Source organism: Gordionus sp. m RMFG-2023, chromosome 5 (genome assembly GCF_954871325.1).
Source record: "Gordionus sp. m RMFG-2023 chromosome 5, tfGorSpeb1-WG-v2, whole genome shotgun sequence".
Classification (NCBI taxonomy): domain Eukaryota; kingdom Metazoa; phylum Nematomorpha; class Gordioida; order Chordodea; family Parachordodidae; genus Gordionus; species Gordionus sp. m RMFG-2023.
The window spans coordinates 23,948,434-23,963,257 of NC_088779.1; the positions used below are offsets into that span (position 1 = coordinate 23,948,434).

The following is a 14,824-nucleotide window of genomic DNA, read 5'->3' on the forward strand; positions in this document are numbered from 1 at the left end:
TCAACAATAATAATATAAATAACATTATGATCCAAGATATATTTAACTTAGTAAGCTTACAAAATAACATTAAAAAGATATGAATTTAATGCTCCCTCTTGCGGCTTCATATTTAATTATTTTTAAAACTTTATATTATTTTAATAATTTAATTAATCTTAAAATTTTATTATAATTATAGTAGATGTATTGTTCGTAAAGTAATTTATAAAATTAAAAATAATTCATGGATTGCTAGAAATAATCGATTATGATTCTATCCAATTTAAGGTTTACCGACCAAATAAAAAAATATATTAAATGCCTATATTATTTGATGTAAAACCATGTATAGGTACTTACTTGGCGCAGAGGACACCGTGATCATGAAGGCGGTGCCTCTAGTTAGAGGCTTAGCCATTGCACTATTGGCTCTGCTGATAGCTATGGCTACTCCAAATGTGGGTACGCCAAGCGCATAATTTATGGGTTTGAGTGGACCGCGTACGCGCGGTCCCCATAACATATATTTAAAATTAAATAAGATTAACTTTTAGTATTTTTAAAAATACAAGAACACTAGGCCTTTGACTGTATCTGATGACTGCCGTAGACATCTTTATTTTATATTCACATCTACTCTTAAAAATAAATAAATATAAGGCAAAATATGGTCAAGCTTAAGGCATTTATCCAATTTAAATTAATTGGTTAGGCTTAGTCCCGACTAGTGTTGTTAAAACGCCGTGACCTTGATCCAAAATCTGGGTGATTTTTTCGACTTCGACTCAAAGTTGGGGTTGTTTTTTTTCGACCTCACCCAAAGTATTTAGACTCCGATTCAAAATTTGGGTCCTTTTTCAATTTCAACCCAAAGTTGTGGTCGTTTTATTTGACTCGACCAAAATATGGGTCGTTTTTTAAAACTAAACAAAATATGGGGACTTTGTTTTGAACAGGCTTAAAATTCCACCCGAGCTCAATCATGGTATAAAAATTAATGTTTTATTTCTAAATAGGTAAAAATATATATTCTAAACATGTTAAATTAAAATTTCAGTGAAGAAGCACCATAGAAAAGTGACAATTGTCATAATCGTTATTTTTAAACTTTTTTGAATTTTTTTAAAGCAAATAGGTAAAAATATATATTGTGCCCACGCTGGTTCAACAAAATATGTAGAAAATTTAACTAGTTTGTCTTAATTCGGGTTTAGAACTTTTAATATTAGAAAGTTGATTCCAAAATCTTTGGTTCTAGTAATAAATTGGCACTGCCATTATACTTCCACAAGAAAGAATAATTTTTTAAAACTTTGTTTTAAACCTAGTTAAAAGTTTTTGATATTAGAAAGATATTTTAGAACCTTTGAATCTAGTAATAAATTGGCACTGCCATCATATTTTATTCCATGAAGAAAAATATATTAATATAATATAAAAAGTATTCAACGGCAACTATTACCAATTTAGATTAATTCTATATTGCAAGATCAGGAAAAATAAAAAATTTAATTCACATTTTTTTATGTCATATTTTGTCATTTTTATATGAATTATTTATGCAAGTGATATATTATATCATTAAAACATTGTCCATGAAAATAATGGAATTATATTATAAATTATCCTATAGTGTAACATTTTGAATTAAAAAAATATTAAAATAATAAAAAATTATAATTAAGTTCGTAAAATCATCATCTATTTACAATAAAAATATCCTCGAATATATATATACTTTTCTATAATTCATTTACATAATGTTTTACAAACAAACTGAAAAAATCTTGAACTTTCTTTAATTTGAATAATCATTCTTTTTTATTCCTCTTTCTTTAAATCATTTGCATTCGAAATTTAATTCTTTTTTCTTGAGTAGATTTGAATATCCTTCGGCTTTGTAATTTGGTTTACCAATTACAACACCCTTCCACTTAGATTAGTCCCACCATTCTGCGAGTAAGGCATAGCATCCTGGTCTTCTTGTCAATATATCTTGCCTTAAGAACTCTTATACGATAATGATTTCTTGTATCTTTTGATCCAAAATAAAAATCCGATCTCTAATTGAGCTCGATTGCGGCATAAATTTTCTAATGACGAAAAGCCGTTTCTCTTTATGAAGATTTTTTGGTTAATCAACAACCTGATATTTTGCTAAATATTAAATAACAGTCAACCATATATCTTTAATAAAAATTTATAACGAATTTCTTTTAGCTACATCGATCACTTGTACGTATAACGATCTCTTGTGACGCATTCTTTTTAGCTAAACGACTAATTCTCCGAAATACGACCATTAATATTGATACCATTGTTTTATTGCTCTCATTCTTTGTCTTAGTGTCGATAGTCATCTCATACATCCCCTTCCCCCTTTATTTAGAATCTCTTTTCAGAGTTAATTAGACTGACTTTTGATCTTCTAAAGCCTGGATCAATCGCTGTAAGGCACCTCTGTACCAATATGGTATTGATATTTATATTGCTGAGGCTAGTGGGAGAGTTAATTAGACTGAATTGTTGAAATTGCCCTGTCGCCTCCACTCTCCAACATCATTGTAACATTTTGAATATTTAGAATAAGAATTTAGAAGGATTGGGTGATTATAATCGTTGTCAAATAAGAAAGGTTAGAAAAAAATGATACTAAATCAGACTAATATCCTCGTTAGAACTAAAATGATACTAAATCAGACTAATATCCTCGATTATATATACTTTTCTATAATATTCGTCCAATAATAAACGTTAGAACTAAAATGATACTAAATCTTTATTAAATAATATGATAAAAATATAATCAAACTAAATTAATTAAAAAAATATTAAAATAATAAAAAATTAAAATTAAAAATTATAATTAAGTTCGTAAAATCATCATCTATTTACAATAAAAATATCCTCGAATATATATATACTTTTCTATAATTCATTTACATAATGTTTTACAAACAAACTGAAAAAATCTTGAACTTTCTTTAATTTGAATAATCATTCTTTTTTATTCCTCTTTCTTTAAATCATTTGCATTCGAAATTTAATTCTTTTTTCTTGAGTAGATTTGAATATCCTTCGGCTTAATTTGGTTTACCAATTACAACATATAGGAAACATAATAAATCAATTAATCTACCACCAGGTTTGGAGTTTGTTGGGGCAAAAATTCCCTTTTACTAGAAGCAATCTTGAGAAAAATATATAAAATATTTAAACAAAATTATAAAGGTATAAATTTAGGCAAGTGTTTGGATTATCACATGATATTTTATAAATTCATATACTATTATTTTCGGATGGATGATGATTTTGACAAAGTTGACTAGCCCTGGCAAGATTTTTTCTGGCCTTCGTTTGGATAACGAATTTCATATTATATGTTTTACACTATTGAGATCTGTAAATCCCGTTCCGACACGTAATCGGCACGAGCCTGGATCTATCTTTGAAAAATAATATTGGTTCTGGCTAGGTCGGGCCTATTTTTTAAAAAAGATTCTGGCTGGGCTTGAAAAATTAGGCCCGATACAAATCACTAATGCACTACTCAGTTCATTCACCTATTTTTTTTAGCTTTATATCTTATTTTTATTATTTTCACTTATGTATTTTATATTTTAATAAATAATTTTTATTTAAATTTGAAATAAAGTTTAACAGTGAATTTATTTTTGAAAATATATCTTGGCCTTTCTCTAAAAAAGGCCTCATATCAGGGTTATCAGATCCTGCTTAGTAAGTGAAAAAGGGGACATATTATTTTTTATGTATTATAAATAAGGAACTAAAATAAATTTAAAATTAAATTGATGATTAGGCACTGATTTAAAATTGTATTTATATATAAATTACATTAAATCTTGCAAATGATAATTTTTTTATTCCATATTTTTCACTTGCAGATATTTTTCTTTATATATTTGACCTTTTCTCTAAAAATTTAAAGAAATCTGGGCACAACCATTTGAAATGGTATTGCATTCATATAATTGCTTTTATAGATTTAAATTCCATCCCCTTCATTTATTCATTGATTAGTGATTAAAATCTTTCAACGTTATCATTAGCTAGTATAAGAAAATTGAAGCTTGCTGTAATTAGCAGTTCACATATTCGAGTATTGAAATATCAGAAATATTTGATTCATTTTTGATGAAGAAGAAGTTTTGTAGTGTTGTAAAAAGAGTTTTACAGCTCTAACCTCGAGTCGGAGTCGTAAAAATTGGCTCAGGCTCAAGCCGGCTAAGGAGTTGGCTAAAGTTGGCTCAGGAGTTGGATCAAGCCGTCTCAGGAGCTGGTTCGAGTCTAATTTTGAGCCAAAGTTTATTTCTTTATTATTTAAATATTTTAAAAGAATATAATAAAATAATATTCTAGAATTCGTATACATGCCAAGTTCCCTCATATATATTTATAGAAATTATAATATAAATCAGTTCTTTCTCTTAAGCTAAAGATATTTTGATAAATAATCCTTCATTAACTCAATCTTTACCATTTTCATGAAATGTTGTTTTAAACAACTCTTGACCTAATATAATAACAAGGGTGCAAATATAGGATATTAAAATATTTAAAAAAGATAACTATTTTCATAATATCAACTGAAGCTCCAAATTGTTAAACGATTAAGCTGAGTCGACTTAGCATAAATTCTATTCAAGTCTAAAACTCACTTCAAATTTATCTGCTCAATAAAGCTTATGAGTTAGCTTGATAAATTGCTCGAAAATTCGGCCTCAGAGTCGGTTCAATTTTTTAAAAATATTTTCTTCGGTAAATAATAATTGTAGGCCGATTCAAAAAAATTTGAACTGACTCTTAAGCCGACTCATTAAGCCAACTCATGCAGCTCATTGAACCGCATAATTTTAAGTAGTATAATACGACTCTTGAGTTCAGAGTAGCATAAACTACACTTTTAACAACACTAAGGATATGTTGATAATAATATTTAATTATCATGTAGATAAATATTTAGAGATGTCACCCTATTCAGAAATTAAATTATTTAAAAATTTACCATTAAAAAAAATCCAAAGCTAATAAGATTTAAAATTGACTAATTTATAATTTTTCTAGAAAGTTTCATACTGTCACGTCGATAACTTTGAAAATTAGGGTAATATGACTCGTATAAATTTTAATAAAATTATTAATTTATTTTAAATCTCTATTCAAAAATAAAATTGGAATAAAAACCTAGATGTGTAATTTGAAATAATAAAAAATCTGCCATAGATTTAAATTAAATTAAATAAAACGATTGTTGGGCTTCGACAATATATCGATAAAGATATTCCTAATAAAAATTTAAAAAATTTTTTAATTGTGTACATACTTTAACCTTGAATTTTAAGTGGCGCGATTGCGATCGCGATTTAACAGCTGATTGTTTAAAATCTGTTTATGAGATTAATTTTTATTTGTTAATATTAATTTTATCTTTAATTCAAATTTTAATAATAATCTAAGAAATAATGATTTTATTATAGAATAATTGATCTCATAAACAGATTTTAAAAATCAATCAGCTGTTAAATCGCGATCGCAATCGCGCCACTATGAATTCAAGGTAAGATGCAGTACTGCCGAGTGTAAAATAGGCTTTCATCGTATGGATTTGATCGTGGTAGATAATCGAGCGAGTTCACGAGTAAATAATTTGTCAAACTCAATGTTCATTAATATTATGGACCTTCCATTTTGGAGTAAATCCCAGATCTATATATCAAAATAATGGAAAAGGAATCATTGAGGGGCTAATAAAAACCTTTCAAAAAGAAACACTGCCTAAAGAAAAAGAAGAAATGAAAGCTCTATGGAGTTTTTTTTTAAAATTTATATATTATATTAAATATATATTATATAATTTGTATGGATATCGGTGATATTAAATTTGTGATATTATTTTTAAAATATAATATAAATAACGAATATATATATCCATGATAATATATCATTGATAATATATAAAAAAAATATAGCCCCCACCCCCTCCACTCTCCCCTCATCAAATTTTTAAGCAATAGGCCACTGCTCGTAATATTCCATATCATTTCTCCAAGCAACCTTTTTTTGATTAGAACAGACTCCCCCCTACCTTATAAATTCTATAGAATTTTCTAATTCCCGGGGTGTTAACGGGCGAGCATATATAACTGTAAAATAAAATCCAACTAAAAACTTCTCTATGTAGGTTTTATATAGAAAAGATGTTATCAGCTCCGCCATAATACCGCATCCGTGTCTTAATGTACATTTTATCATTTTTTACTATTTTCAAATCTTTCATATTTATTAAATATACCGATTCTCGTTATCGCTTTTTAAATACAGATATTTATTTTCTAAATTTTTTCTTAGTTGATATCATTTATTTTCTTTAATAGATTTTACTAAGCTCAAGATGTATCGCAAATAAAGATTGTGAATGATCTTTGAGTTGTTATTGACATTTTATAATGGTATTTAAATTTAAACCAAAGTAATTTATCAATTCTATTTATTACAACAAAATATGAATCAATTATTTTCAAAAGTATAAATATTATTATAATTCCATACGACATCACACGCATGAAAGGCCAGTGATAAATTCTGTCAGATTCTAAATCACTAATAATTTTTTGGAGACATATTAAATATCGACCAAATTTTATTAAAATGCAATAAGATCCATTTTAAAAATATTGGCGCAATCACGCAGTCGCTTTCAATATTCCATATATCATTTATACCCCGTAGCAGAGAACCATATAATTGGCTTCAGAAAAAGTCTGGTCTGATTCTAACTAAGATTTTTGCGATTTGTGATATATCTCACCACCTTCACCAACTAAGCCACGGGCGATGATCAAAAATACTAATTGTTTTTGTGCATAAGAATAAATAAATAACGAGCAAAGTTATTTACGAAGAAAAAGAAAAAACAAATACCGTTTGACAGGAGTTATTACTACCAACGAATTCAGATATCTAATACATATCAAAAAAATCGGAGCACATTATGTAATCAATACAATAACCTCATTCAATGAGACAACATTATCACATCTTCCTCATAAAACATCAATTATGACAAGATGAAATCGTAAATTGTTCTTCTATCTTCTCTTTTAGTCTTGAGCCTGAACTTTTGAAGAGCTTCAAAAATTTGGGAAAATACAAACCTTGCAGCAAAAAATAAAGAAATAAACTGTTTTATAAGTTTTTTTTTTAGAATTTAAGCACTCATTGGGTAAACCAAGAAGGTGAGATAGATCAGTTTTTTTTAGTGTTGTATGAACGCGTTCGTGAACGAAGTTCGTTTTTTTGAAAAAAGGTGATGAACGGCGTTCCTTTTTTTTGACGAACTTTGAACGTGAACGCGTTCCTTTTCTTTGATGAACGCGTTCAATTTTACGTTCGTTCAATTTTAAAAACACTTTTTATTTTTATTTATTTGAAAAATTAATATTAATCCGCATTTTTTAACAAAAAAGTCTTATATTTTTATTTATTTGAAAAATTAATATTTAATCCAATTTTTTAACAAAAAAGTCTTATATTTTTTAATCAGCTGTTTTTACTTTTTCCTCTTTCATATTGCAATTAACGTACCATAACGTGCTACTGCTAGAGAAGATAAGATTAAAGTTTATTAATTTGAATATTTTATATTTTAATTTAATAGATTAGGATTTGCAAGGATATAAATATTTCATCATCAGATTTTGAAAATAAAAATTCAATATTAGATGAATTAGAATTACCATGGCCCTATCAAAAATATTTCACTGTTTTAAAATCAATTCCGAGATATCCTTTTTTTTTTGACGAGGAAGAAGAGGGCAGATTGGAGGATGATAACATAGCTCAATTTTTTGAGACAATGGATAAAACATTAAATGTTTTTAATAAATTCCCCCTTTTAAAAGAATGTTTATCAAGTATAACACCGCAATCCCTTCATCTGCCCCTGTTGAGCGAGTTTTTAGTATAGCTAACGCTGTATTAAGTGCCAAGCGTTCATGCCTATCAGATGAAAATTTTAAAAAGCAATTATTATTAAAAATTAATAAGAAAATTTTTTTATAAATTTATTTTTTTATCGCTCTATTATATTGTATTTATAATTATATTATCAAAATAAAACTATTATTTTTTATCATGGCTAATATATTGGGTCGAAAAATATAAGGCATTTATTTATATTAAATTAAATTTAAAAAAAAATTTATCATAAAATTTTGAACGCATGAACGCGTTCACGAACTTGAACGCGTTCCTTTTTTTGAATTTGAACGTGAACATGAACGCGTTCGATTTTTGTCAATGAACGTTGAACGCGAACGCGTTCGATTTTTTTTAAAATGTTTACAGCACTAGTTTTTTTAAACACAGATTAATTAAATAATTTAATTTGTAATCATGGCTATTAGAATCTGGGGCAAGATAATTTTAAAGCGCTTTTGGCAGCTTTCTTACGGACTAATTCAGACTAGAATGTTCTATGGGCATTTTTTAGAATGTCCTTTGATCCGTCATTATTTTATACATTATATTATCGGACTATTACGAAATTTTCTAGAAGCGAGGGAAAGAATTTTTTAGGTCTCTTCACTGTAGGCCTTCGATGGAGTTTCATTTAGAATATCATTTTGATTTATCACTTATTCTTAAAAAAATGACTTTTTTTCCTGGGAAATTTAAATTTCAAAATCGCATTATTTTTCAATTTTTGGTTTAGGTATGTATAATATTAGCTTTAAAGTTATCCTTACTAATTCTTGGAAAATTTTCAAAGGGGGCACACCCTCTATAGTTTTACTAATACATTATATATTTTAATCTTTTGAATTAATTAAGGTTTAACCTAACTTATTTGATAAAATTTATTTATTTTTTATAATCGAACTGGCCCCAGTTTTATTTTTTAAAGTGTTAATATCAAATAATTTTTCTGCAGGTCTCTAATATTTTTTCTAGCCCATATTCATCAAAATTATTTTAAAAAGGTCTAAGATGACCACTAGAAAAACTGAAAAATGAAATGTAATTTTTTTTAAAAAAGTATAAAATTACTTAGATGAAAATTTTCAGTGTTGAAAATGGGTTAAATTATTTGGTAAATTTTATAGTATTTAATATTCATTTTGCTATTAATATTTCCAATTATTGTGACAATTGGTAGAATAAAACCACGAGCTTATATATGATTTATAAAGTTTGTCTTATTTTTTTTTTACAAAAGAAATATCTAAAATTTGTGAGTATTTCGAATAATATTTTTTTTCCTATAATAAAGCTATAAAACAATAAAACAAAATCATCAATAGTGTCCTGTCATTCAAGACTTCTTTTTAGAAAATTTTTTCTTTCTTTAGAAATTATAATTTAAGATTAGCCCTCCATTACATCAAACAAAAATAATAGTAATAGTTTATTCTAATTGCATTGCACTAAATTATATCATAAGTTTTTATCTTTAAAAAAGATCCATTCTAAAAAAAATTTTTATGCTGCAAGTAAATTTTATCTTCAAGGTAGACTAGGCTTTCTTAATTAAAAAGAAAATTATACATAATAAATAAAAGAAAAGAAGGTAAAGGGAGCAGTGAAAAAAAACAATCCAAAAAATTATAAATGTTTTAGTCCGAGATCTATAATCTTTGAACAAACTATAGAGTAGAGGATAGAATAGGGAAATTCGTCATTTTTATTATGAGATCCACGAGAAGCTTAGAATATAATTCTGAAATTGGTGAATTTTTAACTCATTTGCCCTAAGTGTTATTTAACATGGGTTTTTAAAAAAATTTACCCACCCGCTTATGATTTTTCAAAAAAATTTAATTAATAAATAGAGATATTATTTTTAAGTTTTATATAAACTTACTGAACATAAAATATTAAATAAAACCTAAACATATTATATATTAATTAACTCAAAAAGTTGATCCAAACCTAAATAATCGAATTGTTTTATATCTATCTTGTTACTTGCACAATCGAACGTAGTTTTACTCAGGGGCGTTACTAACCTTTACAAACCCAGGGGTTTTAACTAAAAAAAATATTATGGGAGCAAAGACCCCATACCTTCTATTTTGCGGGCCTTCGGCTTCCTTTTACTTGGCCTTTGGCCGGGTTTTTTAAAAATATATAATACTTTTCATATTGAAATTTAGAAACTCTGAACTAATATTCAAATTTCAAATTTTTCATTTATTATGCATTTAAAGTAATATTATATTTATAATAAGTAAAACAATACAAGATATTAGATAAGCTAAAGATATTTTTTTAATACAAAATATTTTTCTATTTATTCCAGTATTAAATATCTGCGATCGCAGAATATTTAAATTATAATTTATAATATCTTATGATTTCGAATATAAAAAAATTGCCTATATTAAATTTTATCCTTAATTACGTTAGAAAATTTAATATAAGAGATATATTCAGAATGAGCCACACATAGCTTCTGTTGTTTTACAAATCAAATATTTTATATGTAAATTAAATTATCTACTTTCCTTCTTTAAACTATTTTGCTTTCAATGTTTACAACACTCATACATTTTCTCTTCTTTTATTATCTAAAACATAGTTTAAAATTGAAAAACTATTTTAAATGTTTTGTTCAACTCTAACTCTTTCATGGCCTCATCTTTCTTTGTCTAAAATATTATCAACAGCAATATTGCTTCTATTTCCATTATTTAATGCATTCATCTCAAAATCAATCTTTATTATCTATAAATATAAAATAAATGAGTAAAAAATGTTTTAATTAAATACACTTTGTTCAACTACCTTACCTTGCCCCTCTTCCTTTGTCTAAAATATTATTGACATCAATTCCATTTCTATTAATCTAAAAATCATTGTCTCTTCTTTATCTATTAAATATAAAATAAATGAGTAAAATATGTTTAATTAAGTATACTTTACAACTCTTTCACTGCCTCCTCTTCTTTTGTCTAAAATATTATTAATATTGCTTCCATTTCCACTATAAAAAACCATCTCAAAATCATTGTCTTCTTTCTTTATTATATATAAAATAAAAAAGTAAAATATGTTTTAATTTAACAAAGTAGTTTAGTATACTAGTTTGGAGATCTTAGAAGTGTTTTTAGGAAGAGGTATAACAAATTAAATTTATAAATGATTAATATAGTTAATTAGTGATTTTGAACTCGGCTAATACAAATCACAATAATTAGGATTATATAATAACTTAAATAATAAAAATTAATTGAGCTACGACTATTAATGCTTAATTATTTTTTATTTTTCATATAATATGTCCATATTTAATATCTATTTAATATGGAATATCAAGAACTAAAGATCCTATAATATGAAAAAGAAAGTATAGTTTTAAAATAATAATATACATAAATAATACAAAATTCTTATAACTACGAATATATTAATATTATAATTTTAACGCAGAATTTGATTGCAATTGTTAACATAGTGAAAATATAATTTATGATATCCATATAGTCCTATTAATTTTTTAAAAATAATATCAAATCTATATGTAATACACATTAGAATTCTAAAAACATCGTTCAGGTGGCTATCAAAATATTTTATTTTGTTCAGAGTGCTCGGGAGCCATTAAAAAAAAACTCCAAATTTTTGAGAGGGCTCAAGCCTCTACATGTGCCCACCCAGTGATGAGACTTATACATTGTCGTTATTATACATGGTCAGTATCCATCGTGACTGAATTTTTTTACAAAAGCTGGCAGATTACAATTTGCATTTAATGTCATTTATCATATTTACTATAGTTAAATTTTATTTTTAAAATGACAGTGAATGAATCATGATTACCCTTGGAAAATTTGCGGACCCTGATATAAAATCTGAAGAATATGTTACATATGGAAGTAATAAAAGAATAACTTTATAAAAATGCATTTTAATCCCCTTCTGGTGCATGTTGGGTAAAAAATTCTTATAAATCAATCTATATCCTATCCCTAGTTGCACATCTAAGGTACGGTGGGGTAAAATTGGTTCTAAAAAATAATTTATGGGGTGATGGATTTCTTTTTTATTTATTAATCATTTTTGAACGGTAAAATGTGATTCTAGATACACCAGTGCCTACCCCTCTCACAATCTATTAAAATTTACGTCTTGCCCCCCCTCCCCCTGCTTTTTCTTTTCTAAGAGGACCCTACCTCATTATAATATATATAGTAAATTACATAAGAGAAATGAAAATCATGTGTATTTTATAGGTTGTTTACAAAGGTAGAAAATAATTTTAAAAGAATAAATATGAGATAGTTATAATTAAATTTAATTACAGTTAAGTATTATAAAATATATAATCTAAGAATATTTCCATTCAAGAAGTGAATCTTAGCATAATTGTTAATTGATTTTTTGACCATATGTTTTGCATCAATTCTTTAAATTCTGCATGAAATTATGAACGTGGAAAATGCATATAAAAAGGTGAAAGGTAACATAGAAAGATTGTTTGAAAAGAATCTTACTGATTTAATTCGCGGTATCAGAAATAATCGAGAGAATGAAGTACGATTATCTAAACTATAAGTATTCACTAATTCCTAGGTTAAATATATTACACAATGCATTGATGAGATAAAGTTGGAACTTAAGCAAGATAATTTATCAGTAAAGTCAAATGCGATTCTAAAATTAATATATGTGAATATTTATTTTTATTAATGGAAGTAATGTTTATACTTTATAGTTAGAGATGCTTGGTTATAACATCCATTGGGCAGCATTTAATATAATTGAAGTCATGAGTTCTACCAAATTCACCCATAAAGTGATATTATTAATGAATATAATTATTACCGATCATTTATAATTTAAGAGAATAGGATATTTATCTGCAGCCCAGTCTTTTAATCCTGATATTGATGTACTAATGCTTACCACAAATTTAATTAAAAAGGTATATAGAAATAATGTTTATTAATAATGAATTAAATAATCAGGATATTAATAGCAGTAACCAATATGAAGCTGCAATAGCTTTAAATGGATTATCTTGTTTTATAACCTCTGATTTAGCAAGAGATTTAGCGCATGATATTACTAGTCTTGTAAAAAATATTTTATAAATTTATTTTGATTCTTTTTTAAAATTTACAATGAAATTATAGATGTCTTCAACAAAACCTTATATTCGTAAAAGGGCTATTTTGATGATGTATAAAATTTTTCTTAATTATCCAGAAGCATTAGATTCTGCTTTTGCCAAGATGAGAGAGAAATTAGAAGATCCTGATCAAAGTATTTTATTATATAAAATTCTACAATAAAGAGAATATATCTTAAATCTATATTATATAAATGATTTATTTATAATAATTTACATTTAAAACAATTTATTAAATCCTATTTCTAACATCAAATTAAACCCTTTTTGTTTTATATTTCTATAATATAATATGACACAATTAATTTTTCTTAGGCCCTACAAAATCATTCTTTTTTTGTCTTGAAGGGGAAAAAACATTTCTCTAACTTTGTCTTGTCATTTGGGCCTACTTTTAAGCACTTGTTTTATTTCTAACTCTTCTTGATTTTTCATTCATTTTTTGAATGTGAAATTGAATCAGGGAGAGGAGAAATGGGGAATTTATATTATTAATTTACGTGGGCTGGTAGAGCCAATTTTTTAATAAATATCTCAAGCCACTTATTGAGTGATCAACGTACTTATTCTGATGTAGGACTCCTATTGCTCTTTATAATTATATTTATTAATATGTTATATATTATTGCTTCTAAAAAAAGGTGTTCAATCAGCCGTTGTTAATGTTATCTGTGAAATGGCCAGAAGAAATCCAAAAAATTATTTAAGTTTAGCTCCCATTTTCTTCAAACTTATGACCAATTCTACCAACAACTGGATGCTGATTAAAATTATCAAATTGGTAAAAAAAAATTAAATAATTCTCTAAATTTAATGAAAATACTAATATTAGTATGTCTCTAAATTGAAGAAAAGTTAAAAGTTTTACCAAGAATTATTTTAATTTCATAACCAGATTTCCTATTTTTTTTTAAAAAAAAATACCAAAACAATTTTGGTAAACTCCAAATGGCATACCTATTGTCGAGCATAAATTAATCTATTATAATAATTTTTGACACAATGATAATGTTAAAACTAATATTTTTTTTCCCATTTAAAATGCATTTTAGGATGTAATTATTAATTGTTAAATAATATTTCTATGCAATCATTTCTTTTATTTTAATAAATATATCTCATATGTTGTATTCTGTATCTGACCTTTGATATTTTATAGTTTGGCACTTTGACTCCCATTGAACCAAGGCTGGGAAAACGATTGATGGAGCCTCTTACCAATTTGATACACAGGTTATAATAATAATACAATAATACTTTTATATTTAAATACAAAATATACTTTTTGTACTATATTTTTTTCTGCTCCAAATGATGCATTAATAATTTTTTTTAAAAATAATTTTTAAATTTTTAGCACATCAGCCATGTCATTATTATACGAATGCATTAATACCCTTTTAGCAGGTGAAATCATTATTTTTATAATTAGTTTGAGTTGATTGCATAGGCTTAATATCACTTTGTTCTTTTTAAGTAAAAACTCAAAACTTAATTTTTCTCAATATCTTTTAACATTCTTAATACAATTTTTAACATATATTATTTTTAAATGTGATTGGTTCACCCACTTTAAAATATATTAAGAAAAGGTTATCCATGATATTTAAACATTTAAGTAGAATATAGGACTCCGCCTTTAGTGATGATCAAACGTTCATCTCATCTTTAATTTTTAGGATGAGACGC

The 14,824-nt window shown here is 26.1% G+C and overlaps 1 protein-coding gene and 1 non-coding gene across 2 annotated transcripts in view; both read left to right on the plus strand.

Annotated features, from left to right (window-relative positions):
* The first annotated feature begins 334 nt into the window (after nt 1-334).
* Nucleotides 335-500, plus strand: LOC135930594 (U1 spliceosomal RNA). The gene has a single exon (XR_010572817.1). It is a non-coding gene; the product is annotated as a U1 spliceosomal RNA (small nuclear RNA).
* Nucleotides 501-12,415: 11,915 nt separating this feature from the next.
* The window catches only part of LOC135930406 (AP-3 complex subunit delta-1-like), a 28,786-nt gene continuing 26,377 nt past the window's right edge, over nt 12,416-14,824 (plus strand). The window contains exons 1-9 of the mRNA XM_065467199.1: nt 12,416-12,537; nt 12,577-12,672; nt 12,719-12,799; nt 12,848-12,928; nt 12,972-13,079; nt 13,140-13,269; nt 13,777-13,916; nt 14,295-14,368; nt 14,493-14,542. Coding sequence (XP_065323271.1) covers nt 12,430-12,537; nt 12,577-12,672; nt 12,719-12,799; nt 12,848-12,928; nt 12,972-13,079; nt 13,140-13,269; nt 13,777-13,916; nt 14,295-14,368; nt 14,493-14,542 — 868 coding nt within the window. The 5' untranslated portion in view covers nt 12,416-12,429. The remainder of the gene's footprint in view (nt 12,538-12,576; nt 12,673-12,718; nt 12,800-12,847; nt 12,929-12,971; nt 13,080-13,139; nt 13,270-13,776; nt 13,917-14,294; nt 14,369-14,492; nt 14,543-14,824) is intronic.